At 38.3% G+C, this 25677-nt stretch overlaps 1 protein-coding gene, 1 non-coding gene and 1 pseudogene across 3 annotated transcripts; 2 read left to right on the top strand and 1 right to left on the bottom strand.

The window, feature by feature from the left end:
* The first annotated feature begins 699 nt into the window (after window positions 1-699).
* On the top strand, window positions 700-17410 carry LOC103711461 (uncharacterized; annotated as a pseudogene). Its single transcript, XR_015977698.1, has 12 exons — window positions 700-1411; window positions 1545-1654; window positions 2443-2512; window positions 2720-2864; window positions 2979-3116; window positions 4463-4602; window positions 7351-7398; window positions 7641-7751; window positions 7840-8018; window positions 8116-8237; window positions 9044-9118; window positions 9182-17410. The product of XR_015977698.1 is annotated as an uncharacterized LOC103711461 (transcript).
* On the bottom strand, window positions 17324-17397 carry TRNAI-AAU (transfer RNA isoleucine (anticodon AAU)). The gene has a single exon. It is a non-coding gene; the product is annotated as a tRNA-Ile (tRNA).
* A 1635-nt stretch (window positions 17411-19045) lies between the features above and the next one.
* OTP86 (Tetratricopeptide repeat (TPR)-like superfamily protein) lies at window positions 19046-24116 on the top strand. Its single transcript, XM_008797572.5, has one exon. The coding sequence runs from the start codon at window positions 19601-19603 to the stop codon at window positions 22532-22534; it is 2934 nt and encodes a 977-aa protein (XP_008795794.4). The 5' UTR covers window positions 19046-19600; the 3' UTR covers window positions 22535-24116.
* The last annotated feature ends 1561 nt before the right edge of the window (window positions 24117-25677 follow it).

The raw sequence follows: 25677 nt of genomic DNA, 5'->3' as shown, positions 1-25677 counted from the left end.
CTGAACCTGACCTGTTTATTAAACAGGTAACCCGATCCGACCCGTTTAACCTGTTTAATAAACAGGTAACCTGTTTACCCAATCCGACCCGACCTGTTAACCTGTTTGCCCAACCTGACCCGTTTAACCTGTTTAGACCTGTTTAATCTGTCCAACCCAACCTGTTTAACCTGCCCAACCCGACCTGTTTAGACCTGTTTAGACCCGTTTAACCTGTTTGGACCTGTTTAACCTGTTTAACCCGTTTAACCTGTTTAGACCTGTTTACATGCCCAACAGTTAAACGGGTTAAACGGTTTAAACGGGTCAGACATCTAAAACCCGTATCCGACCCAATTAATAAACAGGTTAAACGGGTCGACCTGTTTACGACTCGAACCTGTTTAGGCCAAACCCAAACCTGTTTATGGCGGGTCGAACACGGATCGGGTTGGCGGGTCGGGTCATATTTTGCCACCCCTAACTGCCACCACTACACAATCAGATATCGAAAATAATTTTATTTATAATGGTAGAATTTTGTCTGCAATTTTTTATATATTTTATGATATATTTTGCCCGATTTATGCTATATGTAAGTTCTAGGATGCATTAGGACAAAAATATGTTAAAGAAGATGAAGGTCTAGAAAAGAATATTGTAGGAAAATTTTTACAGTATAAGATGAAAGATTAGCTTCATTCAATGAAGGACTTCTAGAACTTGTGTGATTGCGAAGGTCCAGTTAGCTCAATTGTGATAACCTGCAATAGTGCTTAACATAAACTGGATCAAGTTAACTAATTTGCTCAAGTGATTCGTGAATGGTTACAATGAAACCAGTTTGCAATGTGGATAAGTTAATAATTCAATTTGACAATTTATTGGATGAACAAAAGGCAAAGAGGAAAGAGCCATTTAAATTCAATTTTGGTGGTATGAAACTGACTCAAACAACAATCAAACCAAAATAATAAATAAAAATATTCCAGCTTAATTAAAACCTTCTAATCTACTAGGCAATTAAATTCTATGATTGCAATGATGGACTACTTGTTGAATGAATACCAGTCAGCTACCGATAGCTAAAACAAAATGTCATGAACCAGTTTGCCTTGGCTAATTAAATTAGGGTTTGAGAATCTCTGGAAACAAAATTGCAGACGAGATCCGAAATATTTGTTGCTACTAGCGAGCGAGCTCGATCTCATTCTCTGTCGGAAGAAGAGAGCGAGAGCGAGAGCGAGCGAGAGGGATGGAGGAGAAGGGGGAGGAATCTGAGGCGGCGAGAGAGAAGCCGGCTAGGGATCCCTAGTTCTGGAGTTGCCTCCTCCAGCCGCCGATCGCCCACAACGACCCCGATTACGTTGGGATCCGCCGCCTCCTCCTGCACCGCAAGGCTCGGTCCTCGCCGGCGATCGATCACCGGAGGGTACCTATCTCTCTGATCTATTGGTTGCGGTTTATATTTTGATGGATCTTTAGCTGATTCTTATCAAGAAAATGATCGAATCTTTGGAAAATTTGGTAATGCATTGAATTTAATTGGATTCTTGTGTTAAAAGGAATGGAGATGCAATGGCAAAGGTTACGTGGCGTATTGGAATTTCATTCGCAGGCCAAGAAATTGGAAGAGTTCCGCTAACCAGAGCCAGCCGAGTACCCCGGGGCACAGGTTGGTGATCCGCCGTGGTTGAGTTCATGGGCCTGAAATGGGTCAGAGGTGTTGAATTTGAAGTATATGGACAGAATTAATTGAATGTTAGATGTCGAAGGCCCCATGCTTTCGAACCGCTTCTGAGAACTGCTAATTAATGTTTCGTTTGGTTGAAAAAGTGTCTATAGGAAAGATATTAGAAACTCAGCATACTTATAACGGAATGCTGTATAATTTTGTAATATCTTCAGTATGGATATCACATACTCAAATCTATCATGGAAATTTTTGTCAGGTTGATTTCATTTTGCATGAGAAATGATCAAAATCTTTTTTATTAAGGGATAGGTGAAGCAAGTTTTTAGGCCTTTCTTTATTGATTAAATTCTTCAACTCATCCATAACATGACAGACATTTGATATGACTGATATAGATATTTAATTTCATATTGTCAAAAAAAAATGATTGGCTATCTTTGCCTGGTTGCATGTGCACATAAACAGAAATGCTGTATATATTCAGGCATGCATACAAAAATTTATCTGCATCATCCAAGTAAAATTATTTTCTTTGAATTATTTCGAAAAGAGCCATACCATGTTCATATTGGATATGGTGATGTCAGTCAAAATCTAGGTAAAGGATATGCATATATACTTTAACTTCTTATTGCTATGAAGTCTCTACTATAAAGTCTTCATTTATGTTGAACTTTTTATTGTCTTAGCTCGTGCACATTTTTTTTTAAAAAAAAATAATTGTGCTTTCACTCAAATCTGATATTAAGGTATTGCTGATGTATCAGTGGGCACTGGGCTTCATCTCCAGGCCCGCAGTCTATTATATTTGAGGCAGACAGTTGGAGTTCTAGCAGGGTAGGTGCTGCATTCTTGCATGCTTTCTTGCATTAACTTCTGGTAGTTTATTTTCTAAAAGAAAGTTTTCTCTCTAGAGTTATATAGCTTGTACTTTGCTCCACATTTAAATAACTAATCTGCACTATCTTTTCCTGTGATATGATTTAAATTTTGCTTCCTAATTCATTATGTAAACAATTTGACAGTATCATTTCTTTCCTAAAGGACTTAAGAGGTTCCAGCCAAGCTTTTAGCCATCGTGCAAGTTTCAGTTCGAGTATAAGTGATGCTGACCGTCAAGTTTGATTTGTTGAACCTGCATAATCATTTGTTGGAATGCACTGCATCTTTGACAACTGCAAAGCTTCAGGTGATTTTCAATGCATAAAACAGTGTTTTGTCACTATGTTCTTTTCTACTATTCAAGGGAACAATATCTAATATAATTTTCCAATAGAAACTCACTGAAATGTTGTTTTGTCAGTAACAATCTTAAAATTTGGGCATATGAGTTCGGATTTACTTGCATATGCTGCATCAGATGGAAACTTGACAATTTGTCATGTCTCTGACCCACCTTCCATCCTTCAGCAATTAAGAGGACATTCAAAAGCCATCACAGGTTAGACCACGTGTCAATTATCCAGGGCTCTATATGTATTATTACTCAAATTTTTTATTCCCAAAGAAAACCTATCATATAATTTTCATATCTCGGCTTTATTGTATATTGCATTGTCACATGTGTTTGGCTGAAATGGTGCTAGAACTAATGTTAAAACATGGGCATGTCACACATCAAATAGAAGATAGAGGAAGAGGCAGAAAAGTTCTTGAAAGTGAAAAGATGGGATGCGTCAATATTACATTCTGAGTACTTGGTATTTTCAATGCATTACAATATAGCTACTATGTGCATTGGTTAATGAGGAAACTTGGAAATCTATTTTCTTAGAACTGGTGTCTAATAAATCTAGAACCTAGTAGAACTTGATTTTCATGAACCTTTCATATGAAGTGAACCTACCCCACTTAATGCTTTTATGCATCATCAAATAATTTTGTTCTTGAATCCTCTATGCATCCCTTCATGTAAAAGCATCTCTTTATTGTGCATAACTATTACTTTAGGGTGAGTATGGAACTCTTTACCTTATATCAATAATTGTTTTCTTGTCAAGGAATCAATTTTAAGGTATTTAAGAGTACCTTAAATCTTGGTGATATTGGATAAAATATGATGATGGCATCCTACCATCAAATTGGTTAAGGTATCATTAGAGAGATGACATCCTCCACAATCTAGGGGTGGAAGCAAGGTTCATAATATCGCTACTAGACTCTATATTGATGCCATGCTAATATACTTTATTTGCCCGGTATGGGGGGCCAGATCGGCGTATTGAGACTCGGTGCACCCCTTATACCGAATGACAGTTCGACACCGGTACAGTATGATATGTTCGGTACAGGATGGTATGTATCGGTACGGCAGACCTTGGTTGGAAGTCACAATAAACAAGAGGACATTGAAAGTGAATAGAAGAGATATCAAATTGCATGTATTCTATTGATCTATTTTTTTGAATCAACACAAAATGACTATTAAATATTCATATTAGTGTTGTTAAGCAACACCAATTGATTCTCTTCTTATCTCTCTTTATAGAAGTGTTATTATAAGCTTTGTCTAACCCTTGCAACATCTGCTAGAGTTCTTTGTAATTTCATTTCATGTTTTTACGCTCAATCTTCGAAATATGTCCAACCACTTTGCATAGTAGTCAACATTCATCTTGCACTTTATTTATAGTAACATGTTTTAACAACTGTATTTCTTTAGTTTAAATAATTGGGAAATATTCAACTGAATTTGTGACGTTGGTCACAAGAAATTTTTTGGTGATTTCACATCGTTTTGCACCAATACTTGTTTCCTTTATTCCCAAATTGCTAACTAGATTATAGATTTTGATTTTTCATCTAACAATCAGTACATTGCTTCGTCCTCAATGGATAAGACTATGCGAGTTTGGGAAATATCTAACGGTCATTGCATTCGAGTAATATATGGAGTTTCTTCCCAATTATCCATTCGCTTTCACCCGGTGCGTAAAGATTCATGTCACTCTTTCTTATTTTTCCTATATAAAGTATCAAGATATTGATGAAAACTCGTTTGTTGTTTCACCCATAGTGTGCTCACATGCTCACATGCTCTGTGTGCATGTGTTACAAGGATTCTGCAATTTATATGTAATCAACATTGCAAATTAACTTGATTGATCATGCACTCTCATGACTGTTACTTGATTGATTGTTCTCTCTATCCAGTAACTTGTGAAACACTACATTTTGAATCTTCTTAGTCTAGAACCACAAAACACTCACTGGAAATTAATGCCACCTAATTTGCGAGCTCAATTTGGTGATTTTAGTTCCAAAAGCACATTTGCTTCATATTACTACTTAGTCTAATGTTGGTTGTTGGTATTGCAACTAGAAGTTGAGATTCATAGGATAACTATATTATTTATATTTTTCAAGGCCATCTTTGTCTTATAAATTATAAATACCTTTTTTGTTATATTAGATGCATTACCTTTTAGTAATTCAATAGGTTGTTTTGTATTCTTTTGAGATCTTTTTTGTCAAATTATCAGACTCTTCTCTATTAAATTAATATTTTGCACTAAGGGGAATAATAAGAATCTTACAGGTGTCAATACCTGTATTGTCCCTGATACAGATCAAACTGGCACTTCAACCGGCTTAAAGAATCTAATGCATTGAATAAGCTTTGTACATTTGATCTTGACCTGTGGAACTATCAGAAGAGTACCAGATTGTCCTATCAGATCAAGAGTTTTGATTGTTATGTTCATCCATTCTAGTTCTGTTTTGTCGAAGCTGACCATGGCATCACTATCAGCCCCAAGATAATGTTAAATTTCTCAAGAATAAGCCAATATAAAGTACTATAAGTCAGAGAATTTAGGTATGCCCCCAGGCCTACATCCTTAACTATCAACTTGAAAATCATGCATGCATGAGTGTTTTTCTTTTAAAGTATATGTTGCTTTATCTTTACATGTGTTGATTCGCTGCATCAAGCTTAAGTCTAACATTAGGTATGTTCTGGCTTCGGCATATTACTAAGATACTTGATTTTAGGGATTAACTTGAGTGTGGCTAATGATTCATTTAATCTTGCATTACTATTGGCCAACCATTGGCACGCAATTGTTACCATGCCTATGCTACATGTCTAAGGTGTTGGTGGAGTACATAGCATGTTCTATCATGCATGTTGACTAGCACTTTGATTAATAATTCTTAATACCAAGAATTTGAAAAATCATGAAAAATTTGAAAAGACATTGCACAGATTCACATCATTAATCTCACCTGAAATCTCCACACAGGTTTTAATACTGAATGCATAACTTTTGTAATCATTCCTCTTTGCTGGAGCTCCTAGCTTAACTTCACCCAAAATCTTCACACAGGTTTGCCTTGGAAAATTGCAATAGTATTGAAGGCGTTGTACTAAGTAACCTCTTGATACTTCTTTAGAATTGCATGTTTTCATTCCTACATAAAGGTGATTATACCTTTAGCATATGATGCTGAAGGATTTAATTGTATGACTACATGATAATCTCTTATTATGTAATGCAAGTTTAGACTTTTCCATGGTGAAGTTTCGGGATCTTCCATTTATGATTAGGCATGACAAAAGAATGCTTGTTTTGAAAATAGTTGCTGCCATTAACTAGGAAGTTCAACAGTCTGCCTATCAATTAGCTAGAGGTCAACCAACAGAAGGTTATCCTTCCTTAGTTGATGTGTGAATAATTGGAGCTTGTCAATGTCATTATTAAGAGTAGTCTATCATGCCCAAGGTGCATTAGCCAGAACCTCCTCTTTTAGAGGCTTCTTCATGTATTTGCCCATTAGAAAAGCCTTCAGCTTCTTTCATAATGTTCTAATCTTCTCAACCTCAATGTTTTCTCATTCTTGGTTTTGCAAACAATGCGCCAAACTACAATATAAATTTTGGGAGGGGCAATGCTGCTTCTTCTAGGACTGGATTTTGGTGTTTATTGTTCCTTCAAGTGCCAGTCTCTACAAACAGGGAAGCACTACCATAGATTTGACAGCTGAGAACAACATAAGCAAGCTTGTATATCTAGCAAATGAAGTTTGTCCTTCCATCAAGAAATCTGCAGTGACTAATTTGCACAGGTGGATAGAAGCGTCTGATAGTATCAGCCAAAATAGAGAATTTTAGAAGTATTTTTAACTTATTAAACTGCTCCTCCTTTCTTTGATCTTCTAAAGTCAGATGAAATTTCTCTTTGGATGCTCCAAATCTGCAACTATGGAATGGAGAAAGGTTGTATCAAGCAAAAGTAACAATCTTTTGCTCTCTCTCTTTTTCTTGCCTTAAGTCCAAACCTATGGTAGTTGAAAAGACTTTACAAACACTTTGGATTAAAGACGCCACATATTTATGGGCTCTTGCTACTGAGACCATTTAATGACCATGAAACATGTAGTTATTTTGATTTATGAATTTCTTGGTTGCAATGAGTTGGTGGATGATCTTGGTTTGGCTCTTTAACTCCAATTTTTTTTGACTCGTAATCCTTCTATCACTTCTTTGCTCATGGTTAACATAATTCATGCCACTTCAAAAAAATGTGTCACATTTGTTTAAAATGTTTACTGTCTGGAAAAATATGAGATATTGGGTTATTATTTTATCCAGAAACTGGAAATATATTAACACTGATTCTAAGCAGTCTCTGTAGATACGGCTTTATTTATGATCTGCTTGATGCTGGTTGCAGGTGAATAACAACTTGTTTTCAGTTGGCAATGCAAACAAAGAAATCAATGTAAGGTTTTTATTATGTCTCCATGCCATGTTTTATAGAATTTTATATTTCACAAGATTGTGTTGCTAAGACAAAATGCCTTGTCCGACATTTTAAAGCAAGAAAATTCTAGAGGTTCTCTCTCTTAGGAATTCCATATCAGTTTGTCATTTTCTTTTTTTTTCTTTTGACATAATTTATTTCTTTAATTATTTTCTCTCTCTCTCTCCCCCCTTCTTACTATGTTTTAAATTATGCCTCAGGTTATCAATTTTAGCACCGGTTGGGTTATTAACAAACTTCGCTTTGAGAATGAAATAACAGCTATGGATAATGATCATACTGGTCAACTTATTTTTGCTGGCGATGGACAGGTAGGGTCATATTAATTGAACCATGTCCATTAATTTAATGAAAGAATACTTTGTATCCAGAATGTTGCAACTTGAGTGAACATCACAGGGATGCATATACATTGTTAGCGTGCGCTCCCATACAGGGTCCATATCTAGGTCCCATCGAAATAGGAGTAGCTGGAGCAAATCTCCAATCAAAACTGTGCAGTATCGTACTTTTTCTCTTGTGGCATGAGGTCCTGCACTTCTTACATGTGTTCAAGATGGATACATTTATTTCTTCAGGTTTTCTTTCATCTCTTGCATTGGAAATTCCATCAATCTGTATCTTAAGCTATTGAGCTTTCTTTCAGTACTCATCTAGTTATGCTGTCTTGTGCAGTGTTGCCTTGGAGGTGAAAGGGTATTTGACTCTTTTGTGCTCTCTCAAATTAGCTCCCCGGATGCACAGAATTTGCGCTTCTTTCTGCCCTCTACTTTCTCTTGAAAAAGGGGAATTTATAGGTATCTATCACACTTAGAGGTTTCAGTGGCCTACGCTACTTGTGATACCTGAAGTAGTATTTTCATAATCACTAATAAAATATTTATTAGGTCCTAACATGCAAGATATTAGGAGATGGAAGAAGAGGTATTAAGAAGGACATAAAACGATGTCCTGGCAGATTGTCTTAGCAAAATAGGCTATTTGTATGTCTATCTTTTACTTTATGGTTGGAATTATGAAGCTTGATATTTACCTTATAAAGGTCCCCTTGGTTGGTTGGAAGTTCGGAATAGAGCTTAACCCTTTGCTTTGCCAAAAAAATATCAGGAAAATGTTCCAATTGCAAAATTGATATTTGACCTCCATTTATCTTTCAAAAAAGATATCTGACCCCCATTTTTGGATATGGTGGAACAATCACTTTCCGAGAAACCTAAGAACCATGTTCACTTTAATTTTACAATGGCATCATATCTGAACTGGTTGCATTGGTATCTTTGTCCACTACGTTAAAGATAGTTGACTGGACAGTTAGAGCCCTTTGATCGTAACTGACAATCAGGCTTCAGTCTTGATTATGTTCCGGATTATCTTCCTTTTTGCTGGTGGCATATGGTCCTGCTTGATATGAAACAACACTTCAAACATGTGTCTACTGCGCATGCTCTTCCAGACTTACAGATATAATTTCTTTTTTTATTGCAGTTAAATGATCTTTTCTTTGACAGTTGCACTTGCTTGATGATATAAATATTATTAGTCTCTCTTTTTGCTCATTTCAGTAAACTCAGATTACTGACTAACTGATTTGCTGAACATTAAGTTTCTGGCAGCGAGGATTCAAATGTTTACTTCTATGACTTAACTTGGCCAAAGCACACGTGTCAATAAGCTGCAGGTCTGCCCACTTTCTAGATTTTGCTGCATTATCCCTGCGATGCTGATTTATTTGTTTCGGCAGGGGCATGGTTCTTCAGTTATAGGAGTTGCCTGGAATCATGGGGAGAACTTGTTGGCCTCTTCTGATTCAGATGGAACAGTGATTGTTTGGAAGCGAGCAAAGACAACTTGATCGGGTTAAGCATGCTGATTTTTTTTTTTTAAAAAAAACCACTGAACCTGATCGGGTTGCCTACGTACCCCTTCATAAGGGGGATCAAGTCATATATAGTTTTTTTTTAAGTTTCAAAAATGTAGCAAAAAAATCGAATCAAACAATTTAATTCGTATATGCTTATAAGATCAAATCTAGAAATCAACACTGTAAGAACACATAGGATAATGCCGGAATCGTTTAAACAATTATGCTAAAACTTTATGCATCATTAACTATTAGATCTGAAAGTTAAACATTCTATTCCGATTAATCTCCGAATATCCATCGAATGGATTCTGGAGATATCTCCGTGAGGAGCCCCAAAGGAGGGTAAAACCTCGGAGAATCGGATCTAGACCCTAATACCAAAATAAAAGATTAATGTAGGATTAATATCTTTTATGATGGATGAAACTTGTGGATCTGATCCTCGACTTCGCAGCCACGTACACGAATGGCCTCTACGAGAAGTATACACGAAGTTTCTGGAGAGATCCAATCCTGCGGAAGTGCTAGCTTGCGCAGAATTTCTTGAGGCTGAAATTTGATTTTTCCAATGCTATCAACTTTTGATCCACCTTCTTGGAAAAACTTGGAGAAAGGTTTAGAGGGATTGAAGAGGACTTAGATCTGATCTAAAGACTCTTATCAGGACCCCTAACACTAATGGCGTGAAGGACTTAGTAGAAGATCAAATGGCAAGTTGGAAGATGAACTAGTTTCTTCTTTCTTTCTTTTTCTTTTCTCCTTTTTCCTTTTTCTCTCTTTTTTCCTTGAAATCGACTACCATCTGATAACCCCCTCTTATACTCTAACTCTACTCCTCTTCACACGCCAACAATCAGGATTTTGTGGAGTTAAGTTATATTTTGAATTCAAAATTCAAACATAGCTTCATGCGCCATCACATGATAAAGGATTGATCACATCCAAGCCCTTCATCATGTCGCCCATTCCCTCACTCCATTTCGAAATTCCCATGCCCACAATCAGATTAGAGGGTCACGTGGTGATTTTGTGGTGATTAAATTCGAAATTCAACCTTAATTAGAAGTGAGATAAAGATAAGGATGACATATGCCATAAAGAGAGAGAATTTGATCTTATCCAATTCTTTTCATGAAATTATCTCTCCATGTCACCCCATCTGATGATGAAAGAGGTCCCTGATGTTGCCAAGTGTCCCATGGCACCATTAAATAAATTAAATTAATTTTTAATCATATTAAAAATCAATTTATGGCACCATGTATGGATATGTGACAAGTGGATTTCAAGATCTGAACAGTTTTAGATCAAACCTATTTAATTTAATTAAATTCTAATAATTATAATGATCCAATTACCATGGGTTGAACCTAATCCAATTAGGTCAATCCCTAATTAAGCACAAATTTAATCTAATTTAATTTGGTCAACCTAAGTCCTCTTGATTCAGACTTAACCAATCAGGTCAAAAATTCTGATTGAGCCCAGAATTGAATCTACTTCAATTTAGCTCATCCTTAGTCTAATTACTCAATCCAATTGAGTTCATTAGCAATCTAATTACTAATTAATCCTCTGATAATTACTTTAATTATTTTATAAGATAATTTGCCAATCGAATTGACCAAATTACTCCTGAATGATTCTTAATCATTCATCAGCCTTCTTGATCAATCAAAAAACTTCTATGCGTGTGACCTTATAGGTTCAAACCTAAGCCGGTAGTACAGGAACGACTTCCCACACTAATCGATGTGATCATCTAGCAATGGTACCCGACGTCCGAATAGGCCGAATATATGCGAAGCAAATATTCTGGAATCCTGGACTATGCTTACTGTATAATTCAATTCCTTTGACTCCTAATGCCAGTATGACTTAGAACTCACTGTCAACCCTATAATTAATATATCCATTAATTATGTAATTAATTTTAGATATCCCGTGACTCCTCACTGGGTGGCCAAAGTTTTGCTAAATTAATTACAAGACATTATCTCTTGTTTCCAGGAGGGGTCAATTCCATATCGACTCACAACTGACTACGCAAGTACTTGACTGCATCCAGTGACCTTCCGTCACTGAATTAGAAATCCAGGCAGTCCGGTACCAGAATACAATGAGTTGCTTACTAGTCACAGGTTGCGGTCTCAGGTCAGAGGGCCAAACTTATACCCATATCCACTTAGAATATCTCTTGACAGTAGAGCGTTTCGGAATTGGTCACGTTCAGTGAAATGTACTCCTACACTTCACCTGTGTGGCATACCAGTGTCTCCACACTCCTTGGTTAAGAGGACAACAAACGTATATGTCACACAACGACCTAATCTCGATAATGCCATCGTCTTTGTAACAACATATCATTTGGTCGCGAACTAGTTTAAGGACTCGAAGATAAATCCTCCTTTATTATTAATAAGTCCTAAGGACTTCATCATATAAGAGTTCATTTGAAGATGTAAAATGATGAATTATGCCAAATAATACTTTATTAATTTGTCAATTCATTTACAAAATTCAATCATCAACATGCTGACGATTGACATTTAGCATTAAAAGAGCTCTCGTAACTGCTTCCTCTTCAGCTGATGTGGCAACCTAATTCACCCAAGCTCATTTTACGAAGTGCGACCAGATGTAATCGGCCCTTGATAAGATATGCATACCAAGTTCGGTGCGCATATCTACATAAGTGCTTGACCGAAGGGCTAGACGATCAAAAGCTCGGCTACTTCCTTCGCCCGAGCTGAAGCATGACTCGACATCGAAAGTGGGGGGCAAACGATGGGGGGCGAAGTGAATCGTTCAGCCCACAGCTAAAAGGCCGCCCAGTTTGGCCCAATAAACGCCGACACCGTCCGGTTAAATCCTCAGTCCGGCTCAGAACCAGCTCGGCTTCGGACTCCGCCAAAAGCTCCATCGGCTTCAAATATTCGCCGACTCCCCCGACCAAGTTCGAGGTGCCTCCACTATTCGCCGATCCGCCCCGACCAAGCTCAAGGCGCCTACTTCAGTAGTGCGCCTCGGCCCTTGAGCTCGGGGTGCTCCACCGAGCACACCTCGGAACTCGGGTAGCCGAGCTAACCCCCAGCACTCGTCTTGCCGACCTCGCCAAACGCATGACGCAACCTCTCAACGGGCTTGGCCTCGCCAACAACCGCACCCATGTGCATGCCTACGCCCTCCTACGTGGCCGTACATTACAGCACCACCGTGCCACTCTTCGATAGCTGACCCTCGACAGTCAAAGGACGGCACCATGACTACCCCGGCTATACCCTGCTGTGACTATCAACACATTACCGTTCTCGAGAACGGACAGTACCACACGCCACCAACCGGCCTTAGCTGCGCGTCATTTGGCTCAGAGCCACGCCCCTCATGATGAAGGCGGACAGTGTCTCTGCCACCTGGGCCTCTCCACTGGAACTATAAATAGCCCGGTCAAGTAACTTCTGAGGGACTTTTGGCTGAACCAAATTTATCCCACTCTAACTTGATCGTCGGAGGGCCCTCACCGGAAACACCGGTGAAGCTTTGTGTAGGTCCGTCGCCGTCGCGCAGGAGGTGGCCTCCGTCTTCTTCTTCCAACCACCGGCGGCTCCCCTGACTCCTCCGGCATGGTCACCCTCAGGCCAAATTTGAACCACAACACTGCCCATACGGACTTGTCATTTTTACATCATCACTGGATTCGATGCAAGAGTGTAGGATCCATTGCTACAAGAAAAATGGTGCATATTATGTGTTAAGGCTTGCCATGCTACAAAATATCAACAAACTCATGCATGCATCTTTACATGCCTGCATAACAATTATGATACGCCAACTTGCCTGAACCTCTCTGCAAACGAAAACCTTTTTGCTTGCCCTCATTTATCATACTTCCCGACAACAATTGCTCCATGGGATTGCATGCATCTTAACATCTTGTACATCTCCATGCAAATAGTTTTTTGGCATTAGTTTCTTTATAACAGAGAACATTCCAGTCCTTTACATGTCAGCAATTTTCACTTGCATATTAACTGTTGGATCTCATAAAACTGTCAATTGAAGTTCAATTAACATAAATACCATATAATACAGCAGAGTACATGATAACCAGCGGAAAAAAAGTATAAAACCCAAAAATGCCACCCTTTTTGGAAGCATTAAATCTTATTGATACTCCTCTTAACCCCTGATCAGTAATCTCTGCTATTATGTTTTAGAGTATTCCAAGCCTTTGTACAAGGTCCTGACCCTCTATGGTAAAACGCCACCCTTTTTGGAAGCATTTAATCTTATTGATACTCCTCTTAACCCCTGATCAGTAATCTCTGCTATTATGTTTTAGAGTATTCCAAGCCTTTGTACAAGGTCCTGACCCTCTATGGTAAAATGCAGCCATCAGTCAACAAGATCTATTAGATAAGAGATGAAATGAATGGTGTTTGGTTTGTTTACCTCCTATATCACCGCAGAACAACATCATTACATAACCTGCCTCTCGTCTTTGTCTATTTGTCCAGAATCTCTGTTTTTGTCAACAAATTTATAATTGATCCTTCTGTAGGTAGACTCTTAAGCTGTACGTCCTCAGTTCAGCTAGATATGCAGTGGCACCTCATATTACAGATATGTCAAACCAAATGTATCTGTATGTAGACTCTTAGACCCACCCTTTATTTTGTTATGACTGTCGTCCTCACTTATACTGCCTGCTGTAACATTGACTTAAGCATTTCTTTCAATTTTTTGCCTTCGGGAGAAGGATGGTGATTCCACTCTTGTGCTGGAAGCATTGGACTCGAACAATTTCTCGTTAGATAAATCTCTTTTTACCATCATATATTTATTTAACGCTGGGGTAAAAGTACTTCTAGTCAGTAACTGGGGTCGATCACGTGATCCAATGCTTCTCTCCGTCGAGTCCCTTGCGGGTCAGTATCATTCCTGTTCTCAAACATGTGATTTATCTTTCTCGTAGATTACTTATAGCTCACAATGATGCCAATCCCTCGTTACTGTTATGATCTTGCAATCAGTTTTTCTTTTACTATTTCGTAGTATCTTTGAGAAATTTTCTTTTTTTATCAGCTTTATTAGGCATCATTACTGTTAGGTTGCAGATTGAATGAATATTAGAAAATCTCGGATAGATATTTATTGAAATTATCTTGGCCTATAATCTGAAAAAATTAATTCAGTTTATTGACTTGGTTTTACTTCAACATTAATGATTAATAGACCGTTTGTCATCACTTCTCTAAGTAAAAGTTGTGCCGGCAAATGATGTTTCTGGTTTGACACAGTCCAAGACGAATAAGTGGGAGAATGTAGATATTCTTCTTCTTGACAACCTGACAATGTTCAGAGAAGAAGTTGCCAATTGTTCCAAGTTTTCTGAGAAATTATCTTCAGGCACCACTATATTTGTTAACGATGCTTTCTCCTTGTCACATAAGATTCTTGCATCAACTGCTGGTTTCACTCGCTTTTGCCATGCATCTGTTGATGGCTTCAATTTTGAGGAGGAACTACTCCAATTGAAAAATATCAGCAAAACCACTAGACAACCATATGTTGCTATTGTATATTCTTTATCCTCATTCATCTTTTAATTAGTAGTCACCGCAAGCTATGCATATTTGGTACATATTTTTTATAGCATGTTTTTTGTTTGATTGTAAAGTGCAACATGTTCTTTTTTTTTTGTATTTCTTCATTTCTTCTTCTATGCCCCAACTCCTTACAAAAATGTCAGCGAATAAATTATATATCTTGACGAGCAGGCGAAGCAGATGTCACTGGTCGAGAACCACGAGCCGAGAACCACGAGCCTCCATTTAGTATTAGGGGGCCAGGGAAGAATGGAATTGCTTTTGCATAAATTTTTTTTTAAAACCATATGAAGTATAGCCAACAGCATTAGTATTATCCTTATTGTTTTTCCAGAGACCGACTTTGGTGGGTTTTGAAATTAGCAGTGCATGTGTGGATGTTCCTAGAAATTTGATGATATTAGTAAGCATAATGAAGCTTGGGCTTGCCATTGATGTCGTCAGGAGAAACATATATATTACTATAGTTAGAAATACCTACTATAACTTGTTTGTGGAGATCATGAAATGTTGGCCCAGTGTTGGTAGAGATTGGCTTTGTTGGAGGACTACATAGTTAAGGTAAATTGTTGTAGGTATCTCCTTTATATCTTTTGATCTGGCCACAATTTTCTTTGCTTAGTGGAAAAGGAGAAGGTTTTACTTAATTAACAAAGTTGTTGATATCAGATATATCAATACAATTACGTTAGAGTTACTGTACTAGTGCATAACATGTAAGATACCATTTCCTAAGTGAGCAACATATCCAAAAAATGTTTGATGTTCAGTACTGGCAACATATTGGCAAATTCGTCCACCAAGTTTTAAGGACTCAGTTGCATCTTGTGCACATAAGAATGTATTCTACGCATGATTGGGAGTTTTAAAATACTTGTTATCAGCTCACTTGATCAGCAAACCATCAGGAAACTAGGAGTGATTGCTTTGATGATGTAAGAATTGTCAGTTGATTTCTTTCACTAGTTGCAGCATTGCAAGAGAGTTTCCCAAACTCCTTTGAGCTATGGCACCATCAGAAATTAAGATATTACTATCTAGTTCCTACGTATTTAGTCCAAAAATGAACACCAAGCATGTATTTAGTCCAAAAATGGACACCTAGTGAGCTATAACGCTCGTAGTAGATATTTAGTGTAGTAATGAGATTATATGTCACATAGTTGCCCTCTATAATCAAGTTTAATGGCAAAAATCAGTTTCAAATTTCATTGCTTGGTGACACAGTTTACTGTGATTTTTGTGGTAAAACCATATAGCTCATGCTATACAATTGATTTTCTCCACTTGGTAGCCATTTACAATTTTTTGATCGCCCTATAGTATTGTTAGTTGCTCCTCTTTTGCTTTTGTGCTTATCTCTGATCATGCTAGCAATCCTATTATAATTGCTATTGTACTCCTCCATGCGTTCCTAGAAAATCCTATGATCTCAATGCATAAAAGGAAACAAAATTTTCTATCTTTTTTTCAATTTTATGGTCTAGTGTAAGGTCCGCCGAACTAGCATCGACAACCGTATCAGTCAATGGACGACTCGGTATAATACCAGTTCGATACTGCACCGGATATCGGTACGCTTGGGTGTGCCGCTTGGATGGAGTGCTACGTCCTTGAAAGATGGGCTTACATGCGCATTGCAGCATAAGACTCATAGTCCACATAACTATGAGGATCCATGCAGGCTTATGGTCAGCCTCATATGCAAAACTAAGGAGCTCAAAAAAATATTTTCTGACTAATTTTTTTGGATGAGATCTTATATTATAAAAAATAGTATTAAAATATATCTCGCTTATGGCCCATGTGAACTAGAAGACACTACAACACTCATTTATTGAAGTTAACCATAGGCCGATCGTGGTGCTTGTGATTAAATTTGAATGAATTTGAACTCTTAGCCTGACGAAGACATTAAGATATGAATAGAAAAAATATGTGAGAAGCATGTATAGGTTGAGTTTTACTTCCATTTTTGTTTTGTATTTTATCTTGCCTTTTTGTTCCTTTCATACACAGTTAATCCAACTCAAAAATAAAGCAAGGCATTTTTTTTTTGTATCAAAAAAAAAATCTAGGATTCTTTTTCGCTCTCTAAATGAATTTAAATTACAATAATCAAAAATCTAACTCTCCTTGATCTATAGGATTTTCCAAAGATTTATAATATGACCTGGCCGTTTTAGGTTAAGAACCATTCATAAACTGCTTGTAAATTTTGATAGATCTAAAGTGTATAATGTAATAAATAAACCTCGTATGACGTTATGTAGGGTTGAGGATTAAAACAACGAAAATGCAAAGTTCAAAAGAGCAACGAGCAAAACAACAAAATATAAAACAAAAAACAAAGTTTAAAAGAGCAAAGAGCAAAGCAACAAAATACAAAAGTGTTTTTTAAAAAAATAAATGGCCCATGCAGGTCTCGAACCTGCGACCTTCGCGTTATTAGCACGACGCTCTAACCAACTGAGCTAATAGGCCAATCTAGAAAGATTTCTTACCTACAATCTTAAATTATTATCATTATTTCTTCCCTTACATTATATCCAGGAACCATTGTAGAGTGGTCGCTCCTCTTCTCTGCTCGTCTTTCTGCTCTCCCTCCCTTGTTCTCTCGATGAACCAGCGGTTAGTCATTGTTTTGCTCCAAAAAACTTTATTAAAAGTATAGGATCGAATGATAACTACCAGCTCAAATGGTAGTCATTTCTGTCACGCACCCTCATGTGCGGGGCACGTGAGGCACTATACCCTCCTGTGCGGGGCACGTGAGGCACCTAGTGCCCACATGGGGGCCACATGAGGGGAGAACACGGAGCTCTCCTGCTAGATATTATCCGGTTTCGGGGCTTCACGCAAGCATCCTTCACCTCTCTTCGGTTTTGTTTTCCACCCAAAATGCATCTGCAGGATTTGGAGACACCCGCCTCATATGCTCAGACTCGAAAACGAGTCTTTCCGATGTAGGGCTATTGGATCTCACACCCTTTCCATCATCGGACAAGAGCCATCCTCGGCTCTGATACCAAATGTCACGTCTCCTCCTGTGCGGGGCACATAAGGCACCTAGTGCCCACGTGGGAACCACATGAGGGGGAAATACGGGGCTCCCTTACTAGATATTGTTTGGTTCCGGAGCTTCACGCAAGCGTCCTTCATCCCTCCCCGGTTTTGTTTTCCACCCGAAATGCGTCTGCAAGATTTGGGGACACCCGCCTCATATGCCCAGGCTCTGAAACGAGTATTTCCGATGTGGGACTATTGGGCCTCACAATTTCTCTCCTAAGGGCTTATCCTTGGGAGGATATGGGATTGGCAGTGGCATATTATGATCACATTGCTTAACAAAAGAAATGCATGTGGTTACCTCAAAAAATTAAAAAGAAGAACCATAAGCATGAGATTTTAAAACAAGCAAGATCTTATATGCTCTTGGAGAGTTTAGATTGGAGAGAACCAACTTGATCGAGTTGAGGTAGGACAATAAAGCGACACCAGCAGAATAGGAGACATGGGTGGCAGGAAGAACATAAGCGTCTGCAATGATTTCGTTCCCAGTGCTTTCATCATTGGCAAAGATTCTTCCAACTCCACCAGCCTGGTGAACCGCTTGCTCCCTCGAAGGCATACCACAACCTTTCCTCTCACCTCTGCTGGGTCCAGAGATCCCAAAAGGCATAGAGTTCTGCAATGTTTTACAAAATAAACAACACTAAATATAGGTACAGAAAGTACTTGGCTTACTTCATTACAGAGTTTTTGTTTCTCAATAATTCATGTCACTTGATAATTTTGCTGATATGTTAAAGTGACATTTTGCTAAATAATTTTGCTGATATGTTATGGTGAAAACTATCAGTCAGATTTTTTTTTTAAAAAAAAAGGAGTATATAATTATTTGATAAGATGATCTATAATGTGAGGTTTCTCAAAAAAAGAGAGGAGGATTTCTACTGTGAGATCAAGATTCTGCATGGAGAAAAAACAAGATTATATGATATATCAACTAAAACTGCAATTTAGATCTTGTATATTTATCATAGTTTAAATTACTGCAATGCTACATAGCAGCGATTATATGACGAGTTTAAATGCTCTCTTACAGGTCCTGAAATGATATATTCGTGGATTTGGCTTCTTTAGAGCTAATCAAGGGATAGAATTTCTGTTGAAAGCCCACGGGAGAAAGACTTTGTCCCTGGAAACCAAAACCAAAGGAATAAAAGTAAAGGACGTGGTTAAATATGAAAAATATTATTAACCATAAGGACTGCATCTAAGATTGCACAAAACGCTCAAGAAAGTTTGTATCAATGACCAAATGAAAGCTAAATAATTCCATAGATAAAACTAGAACAAGTTTAATTAGACCAGAAGAGAGAAACAACCAACCTTTATTTGCTCCCTGTTTCTAAGCTGAACATAGGAAGGGAACTCCCTGTCTATGGTGGTTGCCCCAACCGTCTTACCTAACTAGAAAATTTTGTCAAATTGGTTCGGCATGTGTTGGACCAAATTGCAAGTTAGGTCAATGTCTTGGTTGAAAATTTTAATGTTTGAACCCAAATTTTTCTGAAGTAAGATTTAATCCTTGATCCATGTACGTAAACCTTAGAGTTACCTATATGTGATTTAGAACAAGGAGCATGTATCTCTGGTGCTTGGCCATGCCACTGCCTTCCCTATGAGCTCAATCTTCCACAATTTAAGCCTCGTCCAACCATTCCTCAGCAACAGTAACAAGGCACCGCAATTGATGGCCCTATCCTTCAATCTTACGCGCTACCAGCATCCCTCTTTAAACTTGGCCACCTCCGCCTGTCCCAAAGCTCCACCCTCCCATCTCTCCATACTCTCCCAGGATCCCACCAACAAAATCTCTCCCCTCAGGGAGGTCTGCAAGCATGGGAGCCTCAGAGAGGCTTTCCTCTCACTCACTAACCTATCCCTCCAAAGCCCACCACGCTCCCCCTCTCAAGAAGCCTATTCATCCATACTCGAGCTCTGTGCTTCCCGAAAGGCCATATTCCAAGGCCAGCAGATACATTCTCACATCGTAAAAACCAATTCTCTATTGGAAGATGGGTTTCTTAGCACGAAGCTCATGTTCATGTATGGGAAATGTGGGCATCTGTCTGCTGCTCAACGATTGTTCGAAGAAATGCCACAAAGGACAATCTTTGCATGGAATGCGCTCATCGGAGCATATGCCTCCCATGGGCTGCCTTTTAAGGCCGTTGAACTTTATCATGAAATGTGGATATCGGGGTTAATGCCTGATGCGTGCACTTTTGCTTCCGTCCTTAAAGCCTGCAGTGGGCTTGAAGATATCCATTGTGGGACTGAGATTCATGGTGCGGCGATTAAGTGTGGTTTTGACTCCACCACTTTTGTGGCCAATGCACTGGTTTCCATGTATGCAAAGTCCAGGCAGTTTGATTCTGCAGTGTTGTTGTTTGAAAGGTTGCATGGTAGGAGAGATGTTGTTTCATGGAATTCAATGATTTCAGCATGTCTGCAAAATTGGAAGTTCTTTGAGGCTTTGACTTTATTTGGAGAAATGCACAAAGGTGGAATCTTAATGAACTCATACACTGCCGTGGGTGTTCTTCAAGCTTGTGCAGAACTGTCGCTTCTGCAGTTGGGCATGGAGATCCATGCTTCACTTTTAAAATGTAATAGAGAATTTGAAATTTATGAAGGTAATGCATTGGCTGTTATGTACGCAAAATGTGGACGGATGGGTGAAGCGGTCCGGATATTTGGTGAGATGGGAGAGAAAGACAACGTATCATGGAACTCGGTGCTCTCTGGTTATGTCCAGAATGGTTTATATGAGGAAGCTATTGGGTTTTTCAATGAAATGCTTGAGTGTGGCTTCAAACCTGACCAGGTTTCTGTTACAAGTATAGCTTCAGCTTTGGGTCGATTGAGAAACTTGATGACTGGTAAGGAGGTTCATGCTTATGCAATAAAACAAGGATTTGATTCTGATTTGCAGGTAGGGAACACAGTGATGGACATGTACACAAAGTGTTCCCATGTTTATTATGCTGAACGTGTCTTCCATAAAATGCCTGCTAAAGACTACATATCTTGGACAACAGTCATTGCATGTTATGCTCAAAACTCTTGTTACATGAAGGCATTGGAAATGTTTAGGGAGGTGCAGAAATGGGGACTGGAAGTGGACTCAATGATGATTGGAAGTGTATTACAAGCTTGTAGTGGTCTGGAATGTCTTTCCTTGTTAAAACAAATTCATGGTTATACTGTCAGACATGGTTTGCTAGATCTCGTACTCCAGAACACAATCATCGATGTCTGTGGCGAATGTGGGAAGGTCAATCATGCTTTTCATGTTTTTGGAAGGATTGAAAACAAAGATGTCGTGTCTTGGACCAGTATGATAACTTGTTATGTTCGCAATGGACTCCTAAATAAAGCTCTTAGTTTATTCATAGACATGAAAGAGGCCAACATTGAGCCTGATTCTGTTGCACTAGTAAGCATCCTTGCTGCCACTGCTGGTTTATCCTCCTTGGTGAAAGGAATAGAAATTCATGGTTATCTGATAAGAAGAAGCCTCATTACAGATGGATCAGTCAGCAGCTCACTGGTGGACATGTATGCCCAGTGTGGAAACATAGAGAACTCATTCAAAATATTTGATAGGGCCAGATGCAAAGATTTGGTTCTATGGACAACCATGATTAGTGCTTGTGGGATGCATGGTCGAGGCAAGGATTCCATAGAGCTGTTTAGGGAAATGCAAGAGATGGGTTTAATACCTGATCATATCGCCTTCTTAGCTCTTCTTTATGCATGTAGTCATTCTGGACTAGTCAGTGACGGGAAACATTATTTGGAAACTATGACAAGCGAGTATGGATTAGAGCCATGGCCAGAACACTATGCCTGTGTTGTTGATCTTCTTGGTCGTTCTGGTAGAGTGGAAGAAGCATACAGATTCATAAAGTCCATGCCTGTTGAACCAACAGCAGCTGTGTGGTGTGCACTGCTTGGGGCTTGTAGGGTCTACTTGAATCATAAGCTCGGTGAAGTTGCAGCTGAGAAGCTTCTTGAGTTGGAGCCTGAAAACCCAGGAAATTATGTGCTTGTATCAAATATTTTTGCTTCAATGGGGAAATGGAAAAATGTGGAAATGGTGAGAACAAGGATGCAGGAGAGGGGATTGAGGAAGGACCCTGCTTGCAGCTGGATTGAGGTGGGAAATAAGGTGCATGCATTTGTTGCAAGAGACACTTCTCATGCAGATTCAGTTGCAATCTATACAATGTTGGCTGAGATCATGCAGCGATTGGAAGTGGAATGTGATTATGTTGAGGATACTAGGTTTGTTTTGCATGATGTAAGAGAAGAGGAGAAGAAAAGATTGTTGCATGGACATAGTGAGAGGCTTGCCATCACATTTGGCTTGATTCAAACATCTGAGGGAACACCCATCCGCATTACCAAGAACCTTCGAGTTTGCGGTGATTGTCATGAATTTACTAAGCTTGTATCAAAGTTGTTTGAACGAGAAATTGTCGTACGGGATGCCAATCGATTTCATCATTTCAGAGGTGGATCCTGTTCGTGCAATGATTTCTGGTGAAATGGAAGAATGCATATTGATTGAAGATGTAGAAAGGTTAAAGAATTCTGTTTATGACAGGTTTGGTAGTCATTCAGACATAAATGGCCATAAGTGCAGTGGAATTAATTAACGGACATGCAATTTCTATCTAGCCCTTAGGTCTATCAGATCACATTTCTGATGTCTGATGGAGCTGGTGGATGTGATCATACTTCCAGTCCAGTGCATACTGGGACCAAATGGGAGATGTGGCAATGTTATTAGTATTTTGAGCTGGCGTAGTCATCAAGGGATTCATTTGATGTCAAAAGAACTACGAAAAGTAACTGATGGAGATATCCACAGTTTATGTTAGTGGTTGACAGGACTATAAGGTTGTCATGATGCTGAGTGTGGTAATTTCTATTTAACTTTGACTGATCAGAGTGGACACTAATTTTGTCTAATTTCCCTGCTATATGCGTGAGGTTAAGTGCATCTAGTATTAAAGTGCAGTTGCTTTGATGTTTTCAAGGACTCATGGCCATTTAATCCTTAAATGGTATGAAGAGACATCCATGGTATTCCATGGTTTTATGAGTTTCTGCATGTTAAAGCAGCACAAAAGTTTTCATGGTTAAGTTTTGGTTCATATATTGAGGAAAACATGTATATGACAAATCATACGTTCCAAAATTGCCCAGATATATGCTTTGTGCAGTTTTACAAGCCAAGAAGGCTTGCTTTTGTCTCCTTATTTTGCAATGATATTTTCTTCGAGCATGTAACATCTGACAGTCTGATATTTCTATTGATTATCGGGGAAAAGAAAAAAAAGCTCTTTAGCTGACATGTATTTGGATTCCCAAAGTTATTTGTATCATTTATCAATTGTTTTTGGATATCTCCACTTAGAAAGGAAATGGTGAAGATGCTGCTAAACATGAATTATTTTTTCTTTCATCAGCAGGTGAAAGCGTTCATCAAGATTGTTGACATAATGGTAGATCATCTTTTCTTCTAATAAAGTTGATGATGTCATCATTTGGCACACAGAATTAGTTTCACTAATTAATACTATCCTTTTTGAGGGAGAAAAGTTTCAGTGGTATAGATTGTCATCGAACTTCTCTCATTGTTCTTCATTTGTACTAAGACCATCCTGAGCGGCAGGTGACAAGGGAATGAGAAAGGGCTTGACACTGCTCGGTTATCTGCAATGAATATCTGGTCAACTTTATCAGAACTTTCACAAAATGTGGGAAGGTGCATGTTATGATGACCATATGAATGTTCGGATGGCTGAAGAATATGAATCAGTGCACCAATCTGTATGCTCTGTTGAGTTCTGTAGATGAACCATGCTATTGTGATATGATAATTTATCTTCAAGTTCAATTCTATATGCTCTGTTGGCTGTAGTTTTCTCAGGGTCCCCTTGGTTGCTTGCTCCTGTGGGGACGGAGAGTGGGCTGATTCTGATCAGGACCTTAACCCCCCCTCTCTCTCGTTTTATCTTCATTTGTTTTATTCCTTCTGGGATGCATCTATATGCCCAGTTGATTCTCATTTTATTGTTTAAATGAAAATTGAGATGCTTGACTACCTTTTTAAGGAAAAAGAAGGTCTCAGATTGAATTGTTCTGCGGTATTTAATTTGATGGCAGTCTACCAGATTATGTACCATGCATCTTTCTGTCTCTGTTACTCCGAAGTTAATGCATCACAAACAGTATTTCGCTCTTGTTGCCAAACTGGTCATGGTTCGTTATTTTATTGCACTATTGCAGCCGGCAAACAGTGGCCTTTGTAGTAGTTTGATGTCAATAATGTTTTCTTCCATGGTGATATAAATGAAAAAGTTTACATGCAATTGCCGCTAGATTTTTTTTGAATTAGAAAAAAAAAAGGAGAACAGTTAGTTCGTCACCTCAACAAATTCCTATATAGTTTTAAACAAGCCACCCATAATAGGTTTTTCAAATTCTCTTCCTCCATGCTGGTTTCACTCAATTAGTTGCCAATTATTCACTATTTAGCCTCAAATCCAAGGGCAACATCACCATTGTGCTTGTTTATGTTGATGGTATACTCATTATTGGTAGTGATCTTTCTTCCATTGCTTCCACTAAATCTTTCCCTCAAGACTAATTCCGAATCAAAAATATTGGCACACTAAAATACTTCTTAGGCATTGAAGTTGCATGCTTCATTAAAGGTATTTTTCTTTCTCAACAGAAACATACCTTAGATATCCTTGAAAATGCAACTATTTTAGGTGTTAAACTAACGCACACCCCAGTGGAGCAAAATTAAAATTATCATCTGATGTTGGAGAACTTTTGCATAATCTTGTACCATACAGACGCCAAATAGGTCAATTGATCTGTTTCACAATCATCCGTCTAGACATTACTTTTGTCATCAATCTTCTTAGTTAGTTTATGCAGGCGTCATGTTAACCCAATATGGATGTTACTTTTCGAGTCTTAAGATACCTCAAATCACACCCTGACTTTGATATCCTTATTCTTGTTTTGAACAACTTTCACCTCAATACTTATTGTGATGCTGATTGGACAAGTTGCTCTACTACTCACCATTCCATTACAGGTTATTGCAGCTTTTTTGGTGATAACCTAATCTCATAGCACACAAAGAAATAAGTATTGTCTCTCCCTCCACCGTTGAGGTTGAATATCAATCAATAGCTTCTACTACTTGTGAATTAATCTGTCTCAAAATTCGACTTTCTCATTTGGCTATTTCACCACCCTCAATCTGTCTCTCTATTGTGATAACCAAGTAGCACTTTATATTGCTGCCAACCCTGTATTTCATAAGCGGACAAAACATATCGAAATAGATTGTCATATTGTCATGGCCCTAATTCAAGATTGCGAGCCGAGGGTTGCGGCAACCGTCGCATACTCATAGGAAACTCCCCCACAAACATGTAAAGCAACTTAATATGATATCATATACAAGCAGAGAAATAAATTTAAATAATCAATATTTTAAACTTTAGTTTAAATAACTAAAATCAAATTTTAATGTCTCACAAAATCAATAATATTTAGAAGATCTTACATCGAACTGTAGTCAAATTCTGATCAAAATTTCAAGATGTCAAATTCGGTATCTTGTCACTCTTCCAATCATAACCGTACTATCTTAGTTCT

This window comes from Phoenix dactylifera, chromosome 1, assembly GCF_051530095.1.
Source record: "Phoenix dactylifera cultivar Ajwa chromosome 1, Ajwa_hap1_PhDact_Kaust_v1.1, whole genome shotgun sequence".
NCBI classification, from domain to species: Eukaryota; Viridiplantae; Streptophyta; class Magnoliopsida; order Arecales; family Arecaceae; genus Phoenix; species Phoenix dactylifera.
Note: the sequence above shows the minus strand (reverse complement) of the source record. Positions and strands in the feature narration are given on the sequence as shown.